The sequence below is a fragment of the Oenanthe melanoleuca genome, chromosome 1 (assembly GCF_029582105.1).
Source record: "Oenanthe melanoleuca isolate GR-GAL-2019-014 chromosome 1, OMel1.0, whole genome shotgun sequence".
NCBI lineage: Eukaryota > Metazoa > Chordata > Aves > Passeriformes > Muscicapidae > Oenanthe > Oenanthe melanoleuca.
Window position 1 is genome coordinate 19,139,373 of NC_079333.1, and position 26,067 is coordinate 19,165,439.

Consider the following 26,067-nt stretch of genomic DNA (forward strand, 5'->3'; position numbering starts at 1 on the left):
CAGCACATCAAATTCCCCTACAAACTCTGCAGCTCAAAGTGCAATCTAAAGCAAAGCTTGTGTGCCAAATGCCAAGCATTATCCTATCTCTTAATATATCTGGAGTGATGTTGGGGCTGGTGGGATGGAAGGTGACAACAGTGAAAAAACCTGTCACTTCTATGGAAACAGGTATTGCTATATTATCTTCTGTCACATTTTACATTTCACCTCCCCTCACGGATGGGAAGGGATCCCCACACTACTTCTCTCTACAAATTCTTCAGTTATAGTTAGTCTTGATAAAAGCCTAATAATTAATCAAATATGCCTTTCTAATCTCCAACATGGTAAGCCCTTTTGCACAGAGGCCAGAAACCAATTCCTCAGTGTTTGCCCCCATGCTCTACAGAAAGCACCATGTAAAAGGCTATTTGGGTTGAGTGTCAATAGCATTAGATGAGGTTCCACTTCATCACCATGCAACATTTAAATGTCAGTAGTCCCAAAAGAAGCACAACTTCAGCAGCTGTCACTGACCTTGCATCCCCTCTTGTTTGTCACACCAGAAGTATTTGGCAATTATTTTGAGATGAGTACAGGAAGCTGGATAATGAAAAAGAATCAATTTTTCCTTATTTCTTTTTCCAGAATTACATGCAGTAAGATCAAGTTATGCTGGGCCCTTGGCCCCATTGCCCTTCTCTCCCTCTCCTGCAAAGGATAATCAATAACACACAGTATATTTGATAATATATATGGGGCTACTAAACTCATTCTTGATTATAGGCAAGTGTTGAGGAATGTTTTGGTTTGCTCCCTGAGGCAAACTAAAACATGCTTTTGTGCTGAAATATGGTGAGATTTAACAAACAATGTATTGAGCAGTCTGCAAAGAGCAAAACCCACACTGTTCCCTTTCTATGGACACCTTTGATCTGTCTCCTTTTGTGACATTACTCTTGTATCACTTCTCCAATCTTTTTTCTCTTCCACAGTCATCTGGGTCTTGTCATTCTGCAGTCCTTAGAACAGTGAGTTTCACTCTCATCTTGTACACAAGTTATGCATGTTCCCTAGTTTCACACATAGCAACAATTAAAGTCTATTCAACTGTTGGAAAAAGTCTTTTGCTGACCTGGTGCCATCCAGATAGTTTTCACATTATCTAATGCTTGTAAAGGAATAATGCTTTTGCTAGAGGAATCCTCTTGCAGCTTCCTCAAGTCCTTTTCCAAAAGGTTACAGAGAAGCTTTCCTACAGGCATCATCAGCCTTTCCATGAACCTGCCTCAAGCAGCTGTGCTGCATTCCCATGGGACAGGCAGGAAGGAACACAGGTTTCCAGTTCTTCCAGGTGGCTCTGCTCTCCTCTGGGACTAAGAGAAACTCTTCCTGGTCTCCCTTTCTGCTTCTCCACCAGACAATGGACATGGCCACAGCCACCTCAGCCGTAGGCTTCCCAGAATAGATCCTGCAAGTTTAACACTGACACTGCTAACCAAAAGAAGCATCAAGCAGCTAGGAATATGAGAAAGCAGATGAGAGAATGTTAGCTTACCTGTCCTACTAGGAAAATAATACCTAGTTCATATGCTTAAAAATTTCAGTATCTGTGAGTAAACCCAAAGAATCAGAGACCGACAGGAAAGCCAATCTGCTGTAAAACTACTGAGCTTGGGAATGAGCAAGCTGCAACGAGGAGAGGACAAGTGCATGAACTCTGTCCTGGAGAGCTCAACAGTACAAGACAGCTGGAGAACCAGTCTTGAAAACATGGCCTCCAGTATCACATGCATTTGCCCTAAACTTCAGGTTGAAGGGTCTGTAGGAACTACTGATGGAAAGAAGGAAAGTGAATTCTGGTTGTAGAGTTTCTCAGTGTCTCCTATTTCTCCCAGGTCCTACAGACTGTAAGGCATAAGCAGTGGTAACCTGCTCAGCATATCTTCCATGCACTTCCCACACCAGAAAAGATGCTGCAAATGCTCAAGGGACTGGATAACTTCAGCTGGTGTAACAATGGATAGGAAGAGATTTCCCAAAGGCTGCTGCTTGAATGCAGTTTTGCACAATGCTAAGCAAACCATCCTGACTGCTAGACTGCTGCTCCTCACAGCAGTACATTGTCTGAAAATTGTTTAGGCTTTTCTAATGGTTTATTGCTTTCAGTCCAACACATGAACAATTTAAACACAATGTGTCAGATTTTACATTTTACAGAGCATCCTTTATGATCATGGGCTTCTCAATTCTTACAATTTAAAGTGTCTTGGAAGTCAGAGGCTGTGACTTGTTTGATTTGGGCATCCTGTGCACAATTTTCTGATATTCCTTCCCTTGGTGAATATCATCTTGCACATATTAGATAGTACAGCTATACTGGTTTTGGATGGAATAGAGGTAATTTTTTTCACAGTGGCTATGATAGGTCTGTGTTTGATTTGTGCTGGAAACAGTGTGATAACATAGGGCTGTTTAAACTATGGCTGAGCAGTGCTTACAGAGCCAAGGGCTTTCCTGCCTCACATACCACCTCACAAACAAGAGGGCTGAGGTGCACAGTAAGTCCTAGTATAGATAAGGATTTCAGCCAATAAAATTAAAGGTAACTATTTCCTTTTGAACAAAATTGGGTCCATCCACTAGCCATCCCTTTATTTTCCAAATCTAGCCAAAGACTTTAATGTGTGATCTCATTACAAATATGAATAAAAGCCAGGGACAAGAGGGACTTTCAACCTGAGTTCCTCAAGTGTTATGGTTACTATCCCTACAACACATAGCATTTAAACTTAGTAGTACTTAGCCTTAAGCTTTAAGGTCTTTACTCTAAAAGAAAGACTGCTCTTCTCTTTTCAGACCTGAAGTGGAGTTACTTTAGCTATGCCTATTTTTGACTTTTAAGTAGAGTCCTAGAATGAGGTGGAAGACAGCATAAAGATCACCAAGTTCCAACTCCCTTGCCATAGGCAGGGGCATTCCTGCCCATGGCAGAAAACCTGACCAGATTGCTCAATGCCCCATCCAACCTGGCCTTGAACTCTTCCAGGGATGGGGATCCATTTCTCTGGGCAACCTGTTCCAGTGCCTCACCACCCTCACAGTAAATACCTTCACAGAAGAGTAAGAAGGGTCCCACTTAAAAATGTCTTTTCTTTGGTGAAATGAAGTAGAAACACATAGTAAAGAGTTAAAAATGTCCACCAACCTCCATGTGTTACAAGTTGAGTGAAAACAAAGTTAGCTTTGTTGTTTCAGTTTTGTTATTGTTGCCTTTTTTTTTTTTTTTTTTACCTTTCAGAGACCTGTGTTGCAGTAAAAATTACTTTAATGTATGTCTGAACTCAACTGTTTCTTTTTGTCAAAGCCTGAACAATTTAATTAGTCTTCATTTGTTTAGGAACAGAAAGCAGGTATCTGACCAAACCAAGAGGCAACACTACACATTGCAATTGTGCTTCTCTTGAGAAGCCTTAAGTCTTAATTCTCTCTCCAGAAAACTCTGTACAGAATACTGCCACACCTTTTAATTTAAACACTGCTGGTAATTAAGAACACGAAAGAGGGCCAGCAACAGAAACAAAGGCCTGAAAATAATAAAGACCAATATCAGAGTCATTGGCAAACTCATTTCATGTACCCTACCTACTACACTCTTACTGTCCCAGGCACTAGAACAGTGGCCCTCAGATGTCTCAGCTGTACCAAGTAAAGAATTCCAATGCTTACCTTGTCATCACTTGTTCTCTATTCCTGAGCTTCCTATGTCCAGAAGAACCCTCCAATTGTAAGATTATGACTACAGCCATAAGAGTCAATATAAGGTACACCTTAAAATTTTCAATAAATGTACAAATCATTTATTTAAATTCAAAACTCAGAGATACAAACAAAATACATAAGAAACAATAAATCCAAAATATAAACACTTATAGAAAATATATGAACTGTACCAATTTAACCACCCATCATTCTTCACAGAAAACACCAAGAAATAGAAAGACAAATCAATACCCAATTGTTTTTTTTCTCAAATTCTTGTCTAGAGGTAGAATACTCCTGTGAAAGTCTCAAAAAATTTAATTCAGTAGAATTATGCTACAAATGAATTTGGCCCATATACTTACAAATATAATGAAGCCAGAAAAAAAAGATTCTTACTGAGAGCTCTTGCATAATAAATTTGGCATGGCACTTTCCAAGAGATAAAGCACCTTTCCTGATACATACTGGTTTAGGTTTTTGCAAGAAAGGGATCCTGTGCTTTTTACATTACTGAAAAAAAACCCAACATTTAAAAATAGAGAGAGTCCCAACTTTTTGGTAGGCATATAGAAAGCAAGTCTTTCTCAGTAACTTGTCCTAGAAAGCCAATCTGGGGGGCAAAAAAAAAAAAAAAAGTAACTATTAAAATAAGACACTTTGAAATACTATAAATACTCGATGCGTACTTACTTGGGTGGCACAGTTCTCAAGGGGGGAAGTTAATACAACAGGAGAGGAAAAAAAGTGTCTTTTTCACTAGCAGGGGAACTGACTGGTTTTTACATTTTATTGTCATGCAGTCAGTCTCCCCTAACTGCTACAATTCTATCCTCTCAGGAAAAAGTGTATCTGTGTAAGACACACTAGAACATCAAGTGCAGTAAAAATTACCCATGTAATCTCAAAGGAACATATATTTCATTTTTGTTCATCAGATAACCTGCTACAAGTGGAAACAAAAATTGGAATTCTTCAGACAATATCTACAAATTCATAAAAAAAACAGGAACAGTTTGCAAGCTTAAATACAAACATTATTCAGAAAAAATCCCAACTTTTTTATATAGAGACTGGTTGCTAAGTGCATTATTTAAACTGCTGCATGCAAATAGTAGAACCTATGGTTTTTAAAAAAACAACTATCAACAGCTGTTAGGCTTCTGCAATTTAGTTTAGCAAGGACTTTCTCAAGTATTTGCTGAAGGACATTTTTGGTTTAGAAGCAGCAAAATAAAATTTGCAGTCTTAATGCCTTCTTGCTTTATGGTGTATAGAACCACTTGTCCCAGCCTTCAGAAAGAGGCAAGAGTCATTTCTGCCACAGACTAGCTGAAAATAGAGTTTCATGTGCCAACTATCTCACTTGGGGAAAAACTACTTGTGTGGTGCAGTTTAAATAGTCTGAACTATATTTATCTGATTTTTCTGAAGCAAATTAAAGAAGCATTTTAACTGTACTCACAGTAGAGCTGACAACATTACCTGGCAAATAACCAAGTTATCTCTCCCACTAACACTGGAGGATCAGCCCAGGACAAAACACAAGAGATAAGCTTTTCTTCTACAAAGTATATTCTTCTGCTGAACATGAAGCCTTGCAAAAGGAAAGAATACAATATTAACACAGAAAAGTTTCAGATATATTTTAGGCCTTCCGATTTCTTTATGAAATTTCCATCAACTCCAAAGGAAAACTGTGCATCTCTATCCAGTTAAAAGAATATTACATACCTAGATTAAGGAAGTTTACTTAAACAAAGATGAGTAAATGCAAAGCCATATATTAAACTATGATACTTCCACATCATGATTCCTCGAGAGCTCAACACAGGGCTGAAAGAAGACAATTTTAAGTACACATCCAGTTTTATTCCTTATTTCTCCACTGTATCCCTCATTATGTATTTTCCTGTATTTATTTTAATGGTCAGGATGAAAATATTTTCTCTATATACAAACTAATTACATTTAACCCTGTAAAACCTAATCCAAAACTTCACCATTCTTTGATTTCTCTATATTTAGGCAACTCATCTTCTACACATGCAAGATACTTTTCAGAATATTAGAAAAAAAAAATCCAGTATTCACTGTTTCCAAAAACAAGTAAGATAAAGCTGAATATTTGTTGGTACATGCTTCACTGTACCAGCATAAAATCATTTTGGATATACAGGTTACACATTAATAAGGACAACAGCTGACTTCAGCATTAGTTAAAGTAAGTTTCCTTGTCTTTGTGCTTGCAAGTCCTAATAACAAAGGAAATGTCAAGAAACATCTAGGGCTTCCATGAAACATTTACTTGCACCAAGTTTTTCCCCTCTGACAACTCTAAAATTAAAGTTGTTTCACCTCTAACTGTGCAGCAAAGGTGACAATCCAAAACAGCAAAATACATATGCTCCCTCAGTGTCTCCAGTAAGTGAAACACTGTTGTTCAGGCAGTGGTCTAGTTTCTCCCAGGTCTTGCAATAAAGCACTCTGCCATGAAAGAGAACTTACTGCATTGCACCTGACCACTGCCTCCAGAGTGCAAGATCCAAAACTCTTTCAAAGACTGAAATAATTCCTCTCTCAATATCCAAAGAAAGTATCTTTGAAGTCTGAGGGTTTTTATATAACATATTGACATTCAAAGAGCTAAGTCCTGTGAACTGCAGATCCCAAGCATGGCAGATTTAAAGCCAAGTTCAGCACCTTCAGGGGACAAGGATATGATCCCATGGACTGCACACGGCTTTGCCCAGGTAATCAGATGTTGTGATAATTATGCACTTGTACATTTTCAATACCCAAGCACAACTGTGCTCTAATTATTATTATGGTCATGCTACAAACATGCTGTGACTACATTCACTTAGGAAGACAGCACATTAAGAACCTACCACTTCAGTTGTTTTGGGTTTTCTTTAATGCTCCCATATATGCACAGTCAAAGGTCAGCCTGACTACAGTGACAGCTGTTTGGGGAAGTTGGTGCCCTAGATCTTTTTTGGGGGGAAAAAAAGAGATGATGGCTACTCTACACATAGAGGCAAGCTTTATTCTTCCAAGATAAACTTCACCAGTGGGAATATGGCTGGTACAAGTTCAATACACCATTTATGTTCTAAATACAGGATATTTTGAGGCCTCAAGCAGATACTGACCTAATACCAACTCCCAAGTAGTGGTAAATTTCAGCTTGGAACCTAAAGCAGACATGCAACCAAAGCTTTCACAAAAACTAAATAATTTCACATGGCAACATGGCCATAAGAGTAATTTTAAAAGAGTGCTAGCTGGTTTTAGTGACACCATAGCACCAGAAGTTAACCTGTGGATCCAGAGAATTACAATAAGCATGTGTCTTTGTAATTGAGAAGTAAACATTAGCAAACTACTGCAGCACTGGCCTTCCAGTACATGTTGCAAAATGCAGCATCAGCAAATGCAACTGACCCCTGTAAATCACAACATCAACTTTTATTTCACTAGTGTCCATCACAAATCACACGGCAAAACAGATTTCCCTTGTCACTGTTGAAGTGTACTAAGATACCTGATCATTTTCCATTAAAACACCTAGCATAGCAATAGCTAGGTAAGATACAAACCCTGCTGCTTTCCCAGTGTTTAAGTGGAAAGCATAGCTTAGGTATCTCAGCATATTTGCTAACAGGGAAGAAATACAACTTTTTATCCACATCTAATTAAAAATGTCAAATACTAGACATCTAGGGGGAAAAAAAACCAAAAAAAAACAAAAACCAACCAAGAAAAACCTAAAAACCCAACAGAAATATCAGGAAATATTTTTAAGTCATGGCATTTGCTTTTAGTACTTATACATGTAGATAGAAGTAATTGAACTCACTAATGTCTTGAAAGCCATTGAAATCCAAATCCCACAAGGACATTAGTATCCTTGTGGTGCAAAACACATGCCACCAAGTGTGCTGTGGTAACCCAGGAGGGCAGTCCTGGAAATGATGGTCCCAAATCACATGCCCTTCTGAAATTCTTATTTAGTCCTGGCTGCTACTGGTTCCATTTTGAGTCTTACCTGAGAAGGCAGGGAAATTCAACCCCAGGGCAAACAAAAGTCAAGGCTTGTTTGTTTGAAGCTCCCTGAGGTTTCTCTCCTGTAAGTCCTTGTTTCAGTGTGTATGTAAATGATCTAATTCCTCAACAACAACTTCAAGTTATTTACAAAAAAGTCACTGACTCGGACACTGGTTTTCTGGAATGCATCTTTGATACACAGACCACATTACTCTTATTAAAATCAAAAGAAGTCTGAAAAGCAACTTTTCATCTTTCTCAGCAGGCTGTATCCTGCCTATATTGACTCCATTTAGTCCCATATTGTTTGCTTCTCTTTTCAAAATAAGAACTCAATCTTTCTTTGCAGGAAAAAACCCAAACAAATACATACTAACACATCCACCAAAGTGAATTTACAGCAACTATTACCATCACAACCATCCACCCCCCCACCAATCTTCAGAAGTAATTTAATGGAGGCCAGTTATTAGAATACCAGTTTTATGTTTGAAAATAAAGTGCATAATGATTGTCACTGAGAACTTTGCTGATTTCAGGTTAGCATAATTAGCATCAATCCTCAGCAACATCAATAAAACAGTAATTACAACATAAACTTTATGAATGAGTCAAAATCTGAAACAGCACACATAAAAAATAAAAGTTTTGTATAAACAAGAAAAAGAAAGTGAAATGGAATCCCTAGTCCTTTGTGGAAATGATCCTATTATACAGCTATCCCAACATGCAGCATCTGAAATGAAGAATCATGGTCTGTTTGCTTCCTTTCTACTATTTCTGAATTCAGTTTGTAGCTTTCTGGCGATGTCTGGCAGATTTCACCTCGGACAGGGGAAGATGTGTCTTGAGGGAGCTCTAAAGAGACAGTGTCAGAGGAAGAATCTTGGCTTTCTGCAGACACAGCAATTTGTAGACAGCTGCTCTCCATTTCCTCATTGCAATCTGTGTCTTCAGCCTCTTCCAGCTGCTGAACAGATTTTAAATACTGTTGTATCAGTCCGTTGTCCTGCTCATTACTAGAGTTCTCTTTACTTTGCCCACACTCCCCAGGGCCATCCTCTACTTCAGAACAACATGCTAAAACAAAACTGCCACATTGTTTGATGGTTTCCATTGAAAGGGAGCTCTCAGTTCCTTCAGCTAAGCTCTTTTCAGAGCTACACAGGTCACTGGCATGAGTCTGATCAGCTGCAGCAGAATGAAAGCCAGAATCTGGGAACTGCAACAAAGACTTGTCCTGAAGATCATCCTCACTAGCTGGAACTAACAAAGCAGAACTAACAGCTGGTGGGGTTTCTTGCTCCAGTGTGGATGACTGAACAGGTGTTTTGGATGAACATAAAATACTGGCTGAATGGATCCCAGCACCACCTAAATTCTGCATCACTGAAAGCTGCCATTGTTGAAGGGATTTAACCTGTAAAGTATAGTGAAAAAATAATTATGAAATGCAGCTAAATGTATTTTGATTTTTAGAGGATTTCTTGCATCCAGCAACCAAGCTCTAGTATAAAAACCAAGGCCAAGTGATAAACAAAAGGTTTCCTATATCTATAGGGAAATTTTGTTCTTCTCATTGTGAAATCATGGCTTTTAAACCTACATGCCAAACACTGACAGAGCACACAAGCTCCCAATTCAAGCACCTGAAGAAAAAGAAACCTGTTCTTAAAACTAGAAAGGATTTATCTGTTTTTAAGAAAACAGCCGTATTTTTGGAAGAAATAATACACCTTATTAAAAGGTGTATTAATGACTTTCCTGCCTCAAAAACTAATTGCTCACAAGCAACACAGCTTGACATCATTTCATTTGCCATGGGCATTTATCAGTCACATCATTCTTCACAGTTCTTAGATTTATTTAGCTTTTCTTGCATTTTGTCTTCCTTCTCACACCAGGCCACAATTTATTCTTTAGTAATAAAATCAACATTCTTGCACTAATGTTCTGAAGGTTATTTTCCCCCACAATATCAGTATAGCAGACAACACAGCAATAATATTCTATTAAACTCAAATCATCATTGGAAAAACTGAACCATATTGACTGTCTCTTCAGGATCTACAGCAAGAAATAATGCAAATTCATATATAAGCAGATTGAAATTTGCATTCCAAATTCATATTTAAGCAGAAGAACAAGAGGACTAAAATTATTCACCTGGTTCCAAAGAAATTTGACAGCTTCCTCCTGTACAAGCCTCTGCATTTTATCTTCCTCTCTTTCTTTTCTTAGTCTGCAGGAACACATCCAAAATTTATGCAGCTTAAATAAGCAACATTTGGGTAACAAGAGCAACAAGAATACATAAGAATGCCTACTTATATAACAGCACTTTCGAAAGATACAGAGTCTAACATTAGGAAATTACTGCAGTCTGGCTTGCCATAAATACCCAGCTGCTGACTTCAAGATTCTTTTTCAGTTACATTTGAATTCTGCTTCTTTTTACTGCAGCACATTTGTTGGCTTAGCAATAATGTGTCTTTTTGTAAACAGAACCTGAGCTCTTATTTTTTCCTGCACAACTATGACCCCCCACACACACCAAGTAGTAGTTCTTCATTTCAAATTATGCTGTCCCCACTGACATATGGATGGAGTATGATGTGTAAGAATTGGGAGTTTCTAGAGGTTCACTGAGCATTCAACTTGATTCTCAGAACCTTTGTCACCTGTGATAGCGAAGAAAAAGAGCCTGTAAAACTGACAGGTCCAGGCTGATCCAGGAAGATATTAAGTAAATCCAGAATTTTTGTCTTACAGGTTGAGAAACTTTGACCATGATCTTCTCCAAACATGGAGATTCACAGGATCAAAAATTAAAACAGTACCAAACAGAGTCACACTTTAAAATTTTATCATACATGGCAGAGGAAATTCTTCTTTTCACCAGCAACAGAAGAATGACTTAATATGGACACTTGATTTCTAGACTCTGTAATTGCTAGGAGACAAGTAACAAAAAAACCTACTCAGCAATTTCTATTTTGAAATATCCAAGTCCTGCTAATAGTAGAACAGAAAAATGTGTTCTAACCCAATCCACTTATAGAAGGCACTTTGAGAGTATGAATAGCTATGTGCAAAACTGTGCTTACCTTACAGGAAGTGGTCCTGTAATGTAACCAGTTTTATGTTTCTGATGCTAGGTTCTACTGTGAGTAGTAATATCAGGGCCCATTTGTACCTGTTCTGAAATACTCTGGAATGATGGTTATATTCATACAGACTTGAAAATACACAGCATGACCTCAACTTACTTTTCTACTTCAGCTGTTAAGTAAATGATGTGCTCCTGCATTCTGTTCAGTCGAATTTCATTCCTCACTTCCTTGGCTTGAGGATGATGGTTCCTCGTGTAAAATCCTCTCCAGGAAGCTTGAAGCTTGGTAGCTGCTTCAGTCATCCTCTGCAGTTCAGCTGCACCTTGATCAGCAGGTCCTGCACCTTGCACAGCCAGTGAACCAGACCTTTCTTCTGGCATCTGGTCAGGACAAAGAGTTTTTACTCCTGTTTCAGCCCCTAACGAGGTGCTGGGATGACTGTGCAAAACTTGGCCTTCAGAGGCCCCTAAAGAGCTGCCAGTCTTTGCAGCCAGGCCAACTGTTACTGCATCAGGTGCAGGCACCTGTAGGACCTCTTTGATATTCTCTCCTGTTTCCACACCTCCTGCTGCTCTATTAGGGTGCTCTCCTGTAATAGACAAAGCTTCTTGCTTGTTAGTTGTTATCCTACTATTAACATCTCTCACACATTCAATCACTACTTTGTTATCATTTTCTAGGCCCAAAGTGATTCCATGTGGCTTCAGGTCTGAAGCAGGAGACACTGGAGACAATCCTGAAGCAACTGGCATGAAAGTAGACTCTGAGGATAAAAGGCTGCTGTTTAGTTTGTCTTCATCTGTCTGTACATCTTCAAGGTGTAGCTCCTTGGGAAAGCTTCTTTCATGAAGAAAAGTGTTCTTTACTGCACAGGAATGATCATTGTTTGCACTTGGTCCAACCCAAGAATTCCTCTGGATGACAGGTTCTAGATAGGCAGAAAGCCACATTATAGTGTTAGAGTATTTCAATAATAGTAGTAATTAGTTTAATTCATAGAGATTCCCAAATTGGTTTTGACAGTTAGCACCTGGGTGGGTAAGATGATCTCACATGTTAGTAATGATGAGCATTATTTCTGTATCAGGACAATAGTTACTACAGTAACATCCAAACTTGGCAAATACTGGGTACAGGAAATGGCAAAAACTGCACTTCCTTGGAGAATAAACTTGTATAAAATGGAAAAGTCAAAGTAGTAACTCTTTAGTTTGTTGGATTGGGTTTTTCACCTAACCTGTCTACTTGCATTTTAAATAAGCATGGACTGGATTTTTTTTAGAAACGAAGTATAACTTCAGTTGAAAAAAATCAAAGAGCAATAAAATAAAACAATAACAGGGCCTTTTTCTGAAATTCCTTCTACAATGTATGGAACTGTGTTCAAATGCATGTTCCAAAGTAAAATATTTATTTCCACATGTTAGATCACAGATGTAGATAAGCTACTTACCCTTTTCAAGAACCATCTGTGATGGCTGGGCCAGGCCACTGTGCTCATGAGCAAGGGGCACTGTTTTGCTGGGAGTAGATGTAGGTGGTTCCTCACTTTGGTTTTCATGCATCAACTGCCTCTGGTGGAGCCTAAACACAGAGTGCCAACAAGAGATTTTATGTTTCCTTTAAACTTTTTGTACAGAAAACATCTAAAAAACTAGGAACTATTTCAAAGGAAACTAGTGATCAAAACATTCTAAACAAAAGGCTAGTTTTGCAGACTCCTATATGCACAAGACACTAACAGGACTACTACAAAGATTGCAGTCTTTTCCTGCTCCCTTTCCTCCTGCCACTCTTTCTTAGTTACTTGTACCAAAAAAAAAAAAAAAAAAAAACCCCAAACAAACCAAAAGAGAAAAAGCCCACATGCAATTCTGACTATAGAGTGAAAACCATGAGGTATTTCTACAAGCAAAGAAGGCATGCAGATATTTTAAGTGTCTAATGTGGAATAAATTGTACGTGTAGGTACAAAGGGGTTTGAGGAATGGTGGGAGTATCTTTTATATTTCAAAGTGACTGAATCAAAAAATCAGTGTTCCTGTTACTATCGGCCCAAAATCCAAGTACAAATCAACAAATATAGGCACAAAAAAAAAAAAAAAAAAAAAAAAAAAAAAATTCATTCTTTACAAACTCAGAACACACAGGTTGTCTCAGCCTAGCTAAATCAGAAACTCAGGAGGCAGAGGATAAACTGTCATAACTCATATATGCATGTGCATATATACAGCTGAGGATTTGGGGGGGGATTGCTTTTTCTACTAGGATTTTTTTTTTGCTTGGTTGTTGAGGGTTTTTTTTAATTTTTAAAGAGTTATATTTAGCAGAACAACTTCCTGAATCTTCCCCAGAAACATGCAAATGCCAGAGCACTTAGCTAGAGATTCCAAGGTCAAGATACCTTGACAACACCTTCTCCTCAGAGAACAGCTATAACTTTTCTATAGTTTCCTCCTGGAGACCAATCTACACCTGCAAAGTGGGCAGGAACTCCTTCCAGATACTCCCAAATTTACAGTCCTTTTGATGAGAAACCCTTCTGCTAATTAAAACACTTTTGTTGCTCAACTTTTTAACCACACTATGCCACTTAGGTAGCCTGCTCCTGGGAGCTAAATTTTCTGCTCTTTCTGCAAGAAAAAGTTTGTCAATAGATCCTGGGGAATAGAACAACCTGTATTGCTTTGTTTTCTGGCCTCTAACCAAAATTAGCTCACCTTTACATGAATAAAAAATGCACCATGATAACTCTATCCATCTATTTGCACAGACCTTAGCAAAACAGCTGCTGCTGGCAGAACCAGCAGGGTGTCCAGAGGTCTCTGCTGACAGACCTCAGATGCCTGACACAGATGGACAAATGCAGCACTGGGAACAGTGTCCCTCAAAGGACAACCTTAACTTTAAATCAAGAAAGAACATCCCAACAATAAAAAAGTGGCTAATGCACCAGTGTACCACAGTAGTCCTTAATTACAATTAGAACTAAAGCTAAGCTCCTTTTTGAAGTTTTCATCATTTTTTTGTGTAGCAAAAAAAAAATCCCAGTACATCATTTGTTTATTTTAATCACAATTCTAACACAAATTACCTTCAGTGTCCTACAAAGTACAGACAGAAAAAATAAAGAATTTTCCACAAGACGGCCCAGAAAGCAGGAAAGCACTCCTGCTGCTGCTGCCTTGTCTCTCATTCACATCTAGGACACATCCTATAACTCCATGACACTTTGCAATCTCCAGCCCTCACTGTTACTTCAAAACACTTAAAAATTTGAAATATTAAGACATCTAACATATCAGATATATAATTATGTTCTCAATTATGTTCTCTGAGAAAGAAACTAAGTTCTCACCTTTGCTTACTCAGTATTTTTTCCAGTTTGGCATCCTCTTCAGTCTGGAGTCCACAAGCAGATATGAGAGGACAAACAGTAGCCAAGTATTGAACCAGCTGAACATGCTGCCCAGGTCGATAGGACCTTCCTTTCCCTTGACTGTAGAGCCATTCTGCTTTCAAACTGTTAGGAAGGGGGGAAATGGTTTAATAAATGGCACCTTTAATAAACAGCATAGAAACAGTAACTGTTTTCACTACTATTCTTCTAATGAGTACCCAAGAGCTAATCTACAAACCTAGGCAAAACTTGGAACATGTGCAATGCCCAGGAAAACTGACAGCGTCATTACCAGAATAATGAATAATGTATTCATTCATTCAAGCATTGATAAAACAAAAAAAATACCCAAAAAACCAAACCAAACAAACAAAAAAACAACCAAAAAACCACAAAAAACCTAAAGAACAAAAAAACAAACAAAAAAAATCCCAGAACAAAATAAAAAAACAAAAAAAAAAACACAAAACCCCACTTGCCCAAAACTGTGCAGCCTCTGCTTTGTTGCTTTGTGTATAGCCTTTGAGCACTGAAAACACATTTGTCTCAACGAACTTATCAGAAAGCTTTCACACAGAGAAGTTGACAAAAATATGCAAAACAGACACAGAGCAAATATTGCTAAAAAGTATTCAACAGGTCTGTTTTTAAAATTAATTTCTGCCTGAGAATATTTAATATAATACATCTCCATGTAATAATACAGCTAATACAGAACATCACATTAATAATTAAAAAAGTCTAGAATTCTAATAGGCAACTTTCCTGAAAAGTCATAGCATGTTATGGTGAAATAGAATTTGTTTACCTTTGACCAAAAAAGGAGCACCTTTTTATTTTAGTAACAGTGGAAAAAGGACATTAATGTCCTAAATATGTTAATGTCCTGGATGGGAATATGCTCATACTGGATATTACTTGTGCTTGGACTGTTTTGATGTTAAGTACTTTGTTATGCAGATATCATAGTGATATAATGAGTACAGTGATACAGTAACAAGTGATTTGAACAAAATAATATTTAACTATTTGATAACATAAAAAAGCCAAATCTGGAAATGCACACACAAATCATGCTCTTTATGTAAGGGCACGTTTGAGCTTCCCTCAAGACAAGAGCTTTAACTCCTGCTGATTGTCACATTCCACAAAGTCAAAGGCTGTAAAGACAAGGTACCAGACCACTGATGAATTGCTATCACAGTTTTGCTTTGTAGAAGTGCTTCTGTAATTTGATCAACAAAACAAAAGCTTAACTTCATACTTCTATCTAAGCAAATTAAATAATAATTCCAGTGTAACAGATGAAAAATTTAGCTAAAGTAATTTTAGCTTAGCCAAACTTCATGTAATAATTTTAGAGATTTCATAATACTATTATGTCACCTTTCCTTCTGAGAAATCACATATCCATCAAGAACTTTAAGGTTCAGACACCAGCTGACAATATAAGGCCTGTAGTCAAAGCCAGGGACAGAAGGTGTGGCCATCACACAAGGATTGTTCATAATGGACAGCTGTTCCAACTGGCGAAAAGGGGCCAGGAAACAAACCTGGAGAAAACAAGAAATATTTATTAATTTAACAAAACATTCCACATGTCTCCTAGCTACAGCTGGGCAGCTCATGCCAAACAACAGAATGATAAATAAAAATCACATTCAATTTTTGAACACAAAGGACTACAAAGGACCTTCTACCAAACACTGCCACTTCCTATTAATTCTTCTATAAGTGCTATTAGTCCTTGGAAAGTATTACCTTCTCTTAAAATTTGGGAATGTGGCTTTATGCATAGAAAGGTGTAGTACTTCTCTGATTCCAGTTTATTACAACAGTTGTTGGATTTTGAAAACAAACAAAGGAAAAGGAAAAAAAAAAAGGGCAAGCCAAAAACCTGGAGAAACCCTGTCCCGTTTTGAAAGGAAATTATTACCTAAAAAATTTTCTTCTGACACGAAATCTCAACCAAGAATTTTGGCTTCTACTTATAATAAATGAAACAAACAAAATAAAGACAAAAGTCACAGGCAGATTATTTCTCTTACACAGTGAAAATAGGTCAGTGGCAGCAAGTGCAATTCAAACTTCTGTTCTAATCACAGCAGCTGCAGAACCTCTCTGTAGCAGTTAATCAGCTAAGGTTTCAACTTTCAGACAACTACAAAAGGGTAGGCCTAAAATTAATATCCTTGGATAATATAAAAACCTAACAGAAAAAAAGAAAATTTCTTTCCAGACTAAATTTTAAAATATATCACCTAGCTTGTGAAGCTAATGCAAACATGGTTATTACAATATAAACAATTCAACTATTAAAAGTTGGGTTGTTTCAAAGAAGAGAGCCCATTTTCAGTTACAACCTCAAAAAAATTGTTCAACTTCCTTCTTTCAGTCTACCTAAAAACAAGGTGATCTGTCTTCTATATCTTACCTCATTTAAGTCTCTGATTTCATTTTCTGCCAAAGATAAAACAGTCAAACTCTGAGGTAGGCAAACAGGGGCAGTGCGAAGTGAAGTTATAATATTTCCATGTAGTAACAGAGTCTACGAAATAAAAACACAGCGATGAAATTAATGTTTGACCAAAACCCACAGGTCTCTTTTTCAGGCATCACGTGAGAAAAATACATGCAAAAGAACTATAAGTAAGGCTTTTTAGTCACAGTTATCAAAAAAATGCATTTGGAAACTTTTTTCTCTACAGTGTGCATGCTGGAAGAGTTAACAGTATGTCTTGTTTTGATTCATGATAGGAGATAAGAGAACAAAGCTACAAAGAAGATATCACCATCATATCTTTATCAAAATCATTAGAGTGGCTATAGAAAAATTACTGCCTTGGCTACTGCAGCTTGAAAACAAGAGAATATTTACACGCTTCCCTCAAGAAATTACAGTTAATGAATTAAAATGCTCTAAGAGCTAGTGTTCAAAGAGTGAATGTCTAAAGGCAGCAATTTTCAACGCAAACTTCTTTGTGTATATAATGCAATAAAAACATAATAACATCCACCTTCAGTGAGGTAAGCTTGGAGAGATCGCCTAATTGAGCTATGTTATTGTCTGACAGATCAAGATGCTGAAGAGACAGACAGGAATTTATTTGTTCAATGACCTACAAAAACAAAGAAATTAGTTACATTAACACTTTTTTAGCTACTAAATAAAACCAGGTACCAATAATTATAAATTATTTTGACAGATTAAAAAAACCCTCTAGCTACTTAGCACAAAATAAAAACCATATTTTAATAAAGTTGTATTTTAGGGATAATAATTATTTTTCCTATTTTGAAGACTACTTCCTTACTTTCATTTAATTTTGGTATCAAACCTTTTATTTTTTCCCTAGATAACTCTACTCCAAAAGCTGCCCTCTTCTATTTCATAAGCCAGTAGACACAAAACATTAACATTGTTGTTCCAATCAAAACATATTCACATTTCTTTGCAGCATTTTCCAAATTTCTATAACACAAGATTCTGGTAAATGCAACAGACTAAATACTTTACCTTAAGGTTATTTCCTGCCAAATTCAGCCATTCCAGGTGCACCAAATCCTTCAGTCCTTCCACATACCCAATACTATTATGAGGCAAGTTGAGCACTCGGAGCTTGGTCAGTTTTGCTACACCCATCATTCGCACCAAACGGTTGTTGGCTACAGAGAGCTACAGACACACAAAAGAAATAGTTAACTATGCAGACAGAATAAGATTTTACTTCTAGCAGTTCAAAATCTACTCCAACAGATACTTGTTCAAACTACATACTTCATTTCCAAGTAAACAACATAAACAAAAAAACCTACAAGAGCCAGGAAATAAATTACTGATCAAAGAACATAAGTCCTCACAGCTCACTCCAGAAACTTAAGAGGAAATTCTCCTAGCAATAACTAAACAAAGGAAAAAGAATGAGGAATTGTGTCATATGAAAATAAAATTTAAATATCAGAATTGCCAATTCATTGTGCAAATTTTTGCCCTATTCCTGGTTTAAAATTGCATTTGCTGTCAATATGGCAGAGGACAAAACGTATTTCACACAATTCTCAAAGAGGTCCTGTGTCAACAGGACTGTAAACCACAAACTTTTTAAAAAGTAAATCCTGACTAGACATACGCTTCAGTAACATGATCACCAAGCTGGCAAAGGTTTGTTGTAGCAACAAACTCCACCTCTGCCAACTCAGTGAGGCTGGTCTGTAGAAGTTATTAGGCAGCATCGAGCCTATCCAGAACTTTCAGTGATAATACAAAAGTTATTTTTAAGGTTACAAAGCCCAGGTACTAAAAAGCCACGAAGTATCAAAATTTGAGTTAGCAGTGACTTTTCCAAGTGTTCTTACTATGTCCCTCCCCTATTAGGATTTATTTAGCTCATTTTTAGATACTCAGGTAATTCACAAAAACAACCTCCTCCACTACCAACTGCAGACGTCCACTGAAAACAAAGCTTTCTACTTTAGTCAGTTTAATCATTTATTTTCCTGTGAAGACAGTAACTGTGAGCTTACTTCAATTATATAATATGTCCTGAAGGCAGAAGGTGCTAACATCATAGCACCATTATTTGGTAACAACTACAAATCAAGTAACACTGACCTGCATCAGATTCCTGCATTTCTCCAAGTGTTCCAATTTAATTAACTGATTTTTGTCCAGAATCAGAGTCTGAGTATCAGCATCACAGGGCAAGGTTGGACCCAGTTTTTGCAATCCTTGACCTGAGCAGTTGACTACCAAGCCTAAGAATAAAAAGGAGAAAAAACGAAAACAAAGTTTATATAGAGAACATGTACTGGAAAAGCAACGCAAGATAAAAAGATTTGTTTTACAATACATGCAGATAATTTGGAAAAATTGCTTAACTTTTTTTTCTATGTAAAACTTAAGCAAATTACTTCAGCTCAAATACTTTAAAAGTAACTGATCCAGTTACTGGAAGATACACATACCAGACACTGTCCCAGTTAAGAAGCCTGGCAGGATTCTGGGAAAGTCACAACAGATCCTTTGAAGTGAGATGCAGCAAAATTCTGGTAGCTAAATTTAAAGGTGTGATCCTCAAAACCCCAAATTTCAAAAGAACTTAAATTTTAAAATTATTTAGAGAATTTAAGTTTTGAGCAGCTTGATGACTAACTATGTGTAAGCATTTTATCTAAACTGAGAAGCCATTCATGCAGCCATACTACAGTACTGGGGGAATTGGGAAGAACAAACTCTGAAAGGGCTAGCAAACTCTTTACTTAATGCAACACACAATTCAAATGTTCCATGCAAAAAGGGTGACTACATAATATCAAATGGCAAACATTTGCCATCCACAAGGAGCTTGAATCACTGGGTACCCAAAGTGACACCTGATAATCATAATGATTTTCATACATTAAGCTTCTGCTGTGTATTTGATGTACAAACATCACTGTAGAGCTTGTTGTTCTTTTAATATCTGCTCAGTAAATAATGATTCCTTTTTCAGCAACATATCTCAAATAGCGTCCTCACCCTAATATGCTGCACATATTAATATTACAGTTTACAGGTTTTTAGGGTTTAGTCATGCTATGGATGGAGGCAAACATTTTTTTTGGTACTGTTTTGTCAGCTAGAGAACATGCATTTCTAAAGAAGATGTCTGATGACATTTATTATATTTCCATTGTTTTACAAATCTACAGTTGCCCCAAGAGCTTTGGAGAGCAGCATAGCAGAGCCAGAAACCATCACACTCCTGTCTTTGAACATTCAGGGAGAAAGCATCACTTGTTTCTCCCTCAAGTAGTCACTTCTGCAACTGCTTGGTCACTTTAATTGAAAGGAGATTTGCATCTGCTCATTCATCCAAGGGTTTGTCACAGAAATTCACATCTGGCCCCTCCAACCTAGGAGGGGAGCAAGGACCCACAGTATTGAGTTGCAAGAGTAATCCTTGAGCTGTCCCATTCAAACTGGGGCACTCAGAATGTGACTTTACACATGGTTCTCATAGATTTCCAGCATTCAAGTATAACGTGATCCAACTGCTACTTAATACACACAACCATTTGCAAAGAACCTGTATTTCTATGGTGACATCATCCACCTGCTTCTCTATTGAACTAGACATCCCTGCAGTCAGACTTGCTAGAATCACTTCTCCATGATGCTAGACAAAGGAAGGTTTTCACAGAGGTGTTAAACGAGCTGTGGTGCTGGCATTATCTCTTATGTCTGGGGGTATCCTTTATGAGCACCCTCAAAATTCAGAGAAGCAGAGGGCCCTCTTCCAACATCGTCTGTCCTTCTTGCAACAAGCTTTGGCTTGCTTGCTTAAGCATGGCAGTTCAGCGTGTATTAATTATATATACACGTGTAACTCCAGGAAATTAATATGATTCCATCCTACAAAGACTCATTGATATAATACCTGGGAAACGAAATTTTCCTAATAGGCTTTCAGGACCCAGGGAAACATTTCGATATTGCTTATTTCTCGTTTTGGCAGGAAGCAAGGAGCTACGGCGCTGTCCAAGACCTCTCAGCCCTCCCAGCTAGTGAAAACGGGCCCTGCATCATTGAAACCCGGGCCTATAAAGGTTCTACAAGGCTGCAGCACGACGGACAGCCGCTCTGTCCCGCCCCGAGCCAGAGGCGCTGCCCCGGGCGGGAAGCGCTGCCCGCGCCGCCCCGGCCGCTTCAGCCGCCGCGGGGCCTCAGGGGCCGGCGAGAGCGGGGCAGCGCAGCGGCCGAGCCGGCCCCTCACCCGGCAGCAGCCGAGTCCCCCGCGCCGCTCGGGACGCGCAGCCCCCCGCACCGCGGCGCCGCCGGCACGCCGCACCTGCCCAGGGCCGCCCTTACCCGCTCCGGCCGCCTCATCCCCCGCGCTGGCCGCAGCGCCGGCTGCCGCCATGCCCCGCGCTTGGCAGCACCGCCAGGCAACCGAGCGCCAGGCGCCGATGGGCCGGGCCGCTCCGCCACGGCGGCGCCGCGCCCTTTATGCTGGGTAGCGCTGCAGGTCCCGCGGCCGGGGCTGTGCTGGGGCTGCCCGGCCGGGTGAGCGCTCCGCGAAGCCCCGCGCTGCGGCCGGGGCGGGGCGGGGCGGTGCTGGCCGGGGCGGTGCTGCCCGGCCCGGCCCGGCCCTTCCCGCTCCGCTCCCGTCGGGCCCCGCGCGCCGCTCCCACTCCGCCTCCCGGCGTCCTCTCCGCCTCTCCGGCCCCTCGCAGCCGCCGCCATCATGAAGTGAGCGCCCCGTCCGCCGCTATCCGCGCCCATCCGCCGCGGGGAGGCCGCCGCGGGGCCCCGGCCGCCTCTCCCGGCCACCCGCGCCCTCCCCTAACTCTTCTCTCCCGCGCAGGGTCGAGCTGTGCAGCTTCAGCGGGTACAAGATCTACCCGGGCCATGGCCGCCGCTACGCCCGCACCGACGGGAAGGTGAGGCCGGGGCGAGCCCCGCGGGCGGGAGGGCGCTGCCCGGGAGAGCGGCCGGGCGGGGAGCGGGGGCCGCGCATTTGGGCTTGTCCGGAGCCTCCGGTAGTATTGATGTGGTGTCTGCCGGACTCGCTCGTATTGAGCCGTGTGAGAACAGCACCGGTGTGCAGGTGCCGTGCTGTAGCTTGGGGTTGGGTTTTAGAGTGTAGTTTCCAAAGGGAGTCTTAGAGCAGCGGGTGTAAAGTACCAAAGTTACGTAGAAAATGGTGCTTAGACGTCCTGCATCAAATGCTAAGATTCGCTGGAGCCGACAGCTAGTCTTTCAAATTAATTGAGTAGAAATCTCTGGGGGTAAAATAGGCTGGAGAGCTCTTTCAAGCTGTCATGTCATATGCAGACAGCGTTGTCCCTGCCTGCGAAAAGAGGGCTTGGCGTTTGAGTATCCCACTACAGTCATCTTTCTCTACGGAATTCCGTGCGAAATGACCAGGAGATAAACAGGTTGAATCCTTGTGAGCACTCCTGGGAATTAGGATGTACTTTAAATGAAATTATATGGCTAATAACAAACCAGCTTGCACATTCTGCATGTTGTTTTAGACAACAGCTTAGTGTCACTAGACAAGAAGGAATCGGGTGGAACATTGGTCTCCCTGTGTTCCCTCGGCCAAGTTTTGAGTCACTCCCACATACAGGAAGTACATTGTTGCTTGAGGACAGACACTTGGAAAGTATGATGCTGGACACAGCTATTCATGCTGTGCCTGAGATACTCAGCAGCATTGGATGCAAGTGGTAATTTGAACTTTTTTTCGGAAAAATGAAGGTGCTTCAGAGTGCCTTGCAATACATCAGCTTGACCAATGTAACAAAATGCAAAAGTTTAGATTTCTTGTATTATTTTCTAAAATTTTTACTAGTCAGAGCTGTGTTTAAAAAGCATCGATGTTGAAAAAGAATACTCAAAGAATACTTAATGCAAACTATGATAATGTCTTTCACAGAAAACATTTTGCCTTCCCAGGTTTTTCAGTTCTTGAATGCAAAATGTGAGTCTGCATTCCTTTCCAAGAGAAACCCTCGTCAGATCAACTGGACTGTTCTGTACAGGCGTAAGCACAAGAAGGGACAGTCAGTAAGTACATACCAGCTAATGGCACTGTAAGTTGGTGACCAAAAGATGTGGTCAGTGGTCTGTTAGAGGTCACTCAAGTGTGCCACTGTTCAGCAGAAGCATGACCCAAGTTTCCAAGATGAAGACTGGTTAATAATGGTGAAAATGTGAGTGCAGTTACATGACTTTATGCACCACTTCAACAAAAGCATTGTATTGTGTTGTAGCAGTTCTTTCAGGGACCACTCAGAGCCACAGTATGTTTAGAAGATCTTAATAATTGTAGGAATGGCATATGTTTTTAAAAGTTAGTTTTAGGGAAGGTGGGTAATGCTGTTTAATATGCAGACTTTCTAAAAGTTTGGTCTTGCAAACTTCTGAATGGTGACAGCAAAGGGATTTTGGGGTTAGAGGGGCAGGGATGACACTCCTGATATACTCTCCTTGAAAACTTTGGGCTGTAGCTTAGCATGAGGTCTTTTCCTGTGTAGCTGTCATTTCATGAAAAGGATAAATCATAAAGGCATGTAGCATGAGGCATGCTACAGTGCTCTTGTTTAAACTTGCACAGCAGAGGAGTTTTGAGAAAGGCTTACATCAGTGCAAGTAAGTCAGTTTTCTTGCAGTTTGGTTGAAGAAAGTAAGTTGATGCATGATGGTTTATACTGCTGCCCAGCACCTGATCCACGTGAGTAGGTGTGGAGTGTCTTCCTTTCAGAAGAAACCATCGAAGGTTTATCCTTCCCCCCTTGTTTCTTCTGGGAGTGTCAGAGGGCTGTACTTCTGACATTCTTTCAAAATATTTTTTTCATACTTTGCTGTTGAAGCCTAGAAGATACAGGGGCTAACGTGTGTCTCCAACACTGATAGCTGGACAGCTGGGGAGCCAACTAAGGATTGTTGGTAATGACATGCTATGAAAAGTAAGGCATGTGGCTGGAGAAGGGCAGAACTTCCCGTACCCAACAGAAGGATTCTCTAAAGTGAGGAGTAACATTCTACTTCAGTATACGGTTTTAAATAGCTTCAATTTGAGTAGCAGCTTGTTTCTGTAATTGTCTTTGGCGGTGTATTTAATGTCTCGTGATGCTCATTGTGTCTGTCTCCTGCCTTCAGGAAGAGGTCCAGAAGAAGCGCACGCGCCGCGCTGTGAAGTTTCAGAGAGCCATCACTGGTGCCTCCCTAGCTGAGATCATGGCCAAGCGGAACCAGAAACCCGAAGTGCGAAAGGCGCAGAGGGAACAGGCTATTAGGTGAGGAGTCAGATCAGTGCAGCTACCCCAAGCTTTTCAAAGCTTAAACCTCTATGTGAGCTCTGTGTTTTATAAGATTTTTGGTGGGTTTTTTTGTTTGCTTTTAATTGTGTATTTGTATGTAATACTGGGTGATCTTGGCAAGAGATAGTGGCAGCACCTTGCCCTTTCCCTTTGTATTTTGTCACTCACAGTTCTGCTGTCTCTGTAGAAATCCCCCCAGGGGATAATGAATATAGAGGAGAAATCTGCAATAATGCAGTCTATTCCTCATCTTGGGAAGCTCTTACAGTGCTGAAACAAGGAAACAGTGAATGGAAGACACAGATAACTTCCTCTTTTTCTGTGAATTAACAGGGCTGCAAAGGAAGCCAAGAAGGCTAAGCAGGCAACCAAGAAAACAGCTGTTTCTGCTGCAAAGGTGAGATGCAGTAGGCAAATAGAAATTATAACATGGAATACACCATGTTGTAACATGACACACAGTGGTCTGCTGTGGCTATTAATTGGAAATTAATTTCTGTTTTGAGGAAGCATTTTTGTAACTTTTTGATGTGAAAGCTCCTTGACTGCACTTTTGTAATGCAGTTAAGCATACCCAAACAGCTGCACAGAATTAATCTTCTACAGAATAAGTAAATATTACAGTAAAACAATTCTCTGATCTAATATCAGAGATAATTAAGAGCTGAAAACTTGTCTGAATGTGACATCATCATTATCTAGGAAGTTGGTAACAATATATTGATGAATGCTACTGTATATTCCATTATCACTTAGGAATTAATAGCATATGTTGCCTTAGCGTTTATGTGTGTAAACATCTGTTAACATGATCCCAATATAACAGACTGCAATTCTAGTCTGATCTGATTCCTGTCAGGAGTATATAAAGGGACATTTTTAGGACTGCAGATAAATAGCTTCTTCTTGCTCATACTTCATTATTTCTCTACAGGCCCCTACGAAGGCAGCACCTAAGCAGAAGATTGTGAAACCAGTCAAGGTTTCTGCTCCCCGTGTTGGTGGAAAGCGCTAACTTGCCAAACTGTTGGTCATGCTGAATAAACACCTGATGGAATTCCATTGTTTGTGCCATGGTCTGCTCGGCTGTGTGAGATATACTGAAGGGAATGAATCTGTGAAATAACCATGTCTAGGTTTTGCAGACTGAAAAGCATCTTCCTGCCATAAAACACCTCATTTCTTAGACAATCTGCTCTATTAGCATACGTTTCCCCAGTCTTCACTGAGTGGCTCAGGTAGCAGGGTAGATAGAGCTGGTATTTGAGGAGTGTTCTTGCCTGCAGGACAGAACAGCACCTAAGTTTATTCTCCATCTGTGACAAATAGCATAAAAAGAGGTTTCTAAGTTCAGAGATACAAGCTAAAAGAGGGTATGAAGCAATGCCATCTGTAAATCACTAGGGACAATCCTGTGTTGTGGAATCCATGTAGCAAGATACAGAGAATCAAATAAGGAAAAGGTTTAAAAAAAGAGGCAGACTGCATGGCTCTTACACTTACACACAAAGATTCAGATGCGACTTCTGGGTCAAGATGATACAAAATGATGAATTGCTGGAAGCTGTTGTCTGGAAAAGGAGGCCTGTGAAGATTGAATGGTTTTCAAATGCAGCTGATGTTACACAGTTAAAGCTCATTTAAGTTCATATTTAACTTGTTGAATGTAGATAGAGGTTGGTTCCCTTAGTAATTTCCCACCCTCCCACTGCTTAGAGGGATTGAAATTCCTCATGGGAATTCCTCTGCCTAAGTAACTGCACTGTGCAGACGCGTGCCCAAACTTAGCCAGTTTTGCTGGACAGCAGTACTCTTGGCTAAACAATGTTTTGACTTAATAGAACCAAAACAGAAACCAAACCTTCACTATTTTCTGGATCAGTTACTTTTCTGTTAAAACTTGGTTTGTTATCTTACACCAGTCAAAAAGACAGATGTGTTTCAACTTCT

At 39.7% G+C, this 26,067-nt stretch overlaps 2 protein-coding genes across 2 annotated transcripts; one reads left to right on the forward strand and one right to left on the reverse strand.

The window, feature by feature from the left end:
• Positions 1-6,521: 6,521 nt before the first annotated feature.
• On the reverse strand, positions 6,522-21,322 carry CEP97 (centrosomal protein 97). The gene is made up of 11 exons (XM_056506500.1): positions 21,158-21,322; positions 18,920-19,062; positions 17,825-17,983; positions 17,325-17,426; positions 16,742-16,855; positions 15,694-15,860; positions 14,266-14,430; positions 12,361-12,491; positions 11,064-11,835; positions 9,961-10,036; positions 6,522-9,214 (listed from the first exon to the last, which is right to left on the reverse strand). The coding sequence occupies exons 1-11, from the start codon at positions 21,207-21,209 to the stop codon at positions 8,504-8,506; spliced, it is 2,592 nt and encodes an 863-aa protein (XP_056362475.1). The 5' UTR covers positions 21,210-21,322; the 3' UTR covers positions 6,522-8,503.
• A 132-nt stretch (positions 21,323-21,454) lies between these two features.
• Positions 21,455-25,179, forward strand: RPL24 (ribosomal protein L24). The gene is made up of 6 exons (XM_056506514.1): positions 21,455-21,538; positions 21,654-21,729; positions 22,751-22,861; positions 23,957-24,093; positions 24,451-24,514; positions 25,052-25,179. The coding sequence occupies exons 1-6, from the start codon at positions 21,534-21,536 to the stop codon at positions 25,130-25,132; spliced, it is 474 nt and encodes a 157-aa protein (XP_056362489.1). The 5' UTR covers positions 21,455-21,533; the 3' UTR covers positions 25,133-25,179.
• Positions 25,180-26,067: the final 888 nt, after the last annotated feature.

Bases quoted from the DNA above. Each gene is read 5' to 3' on its own strand.
- RPL24 (XM_056506514.1), top strand. The intron at 21,730-22,750 runs GTGAGGCCGGGG...TTGCCTTCCCAG, and splicing joins ACGCCCGCACCGACGGGAAG to GTTTTTCAGTTCTTGAATGC. The intron at 22,862-23,956 runs GTAAGTACATAC...TCCTGCCTTCAG, and splicing joins AGCACAAGAAGGGACAGTCA to GAAGAGGTCCAGAAGAAGCG.
- CEP97 (XM_056506500.1), bottom strand. From the start codon at position 21,209: ATGGCGGCAGCCGGCGCTGCGGCCAGCGCGGGGGATGAGGCGGCCGGA. The intron at 17,984-18,919 runs GTCAGTGTTACT...GTGTGTCTGTAG, and splicing joins AATGCAGGAATCTGATGCAG to CTCTCTGTAGCCAACAACCG. The intron at 17,427-17,824 runs GTAAAGTATTTA...TTGTTTTTGTAG, and splicing joins TGGCAGGAAATAACCTTAAG to GTCATTGAACAAATAAATTC.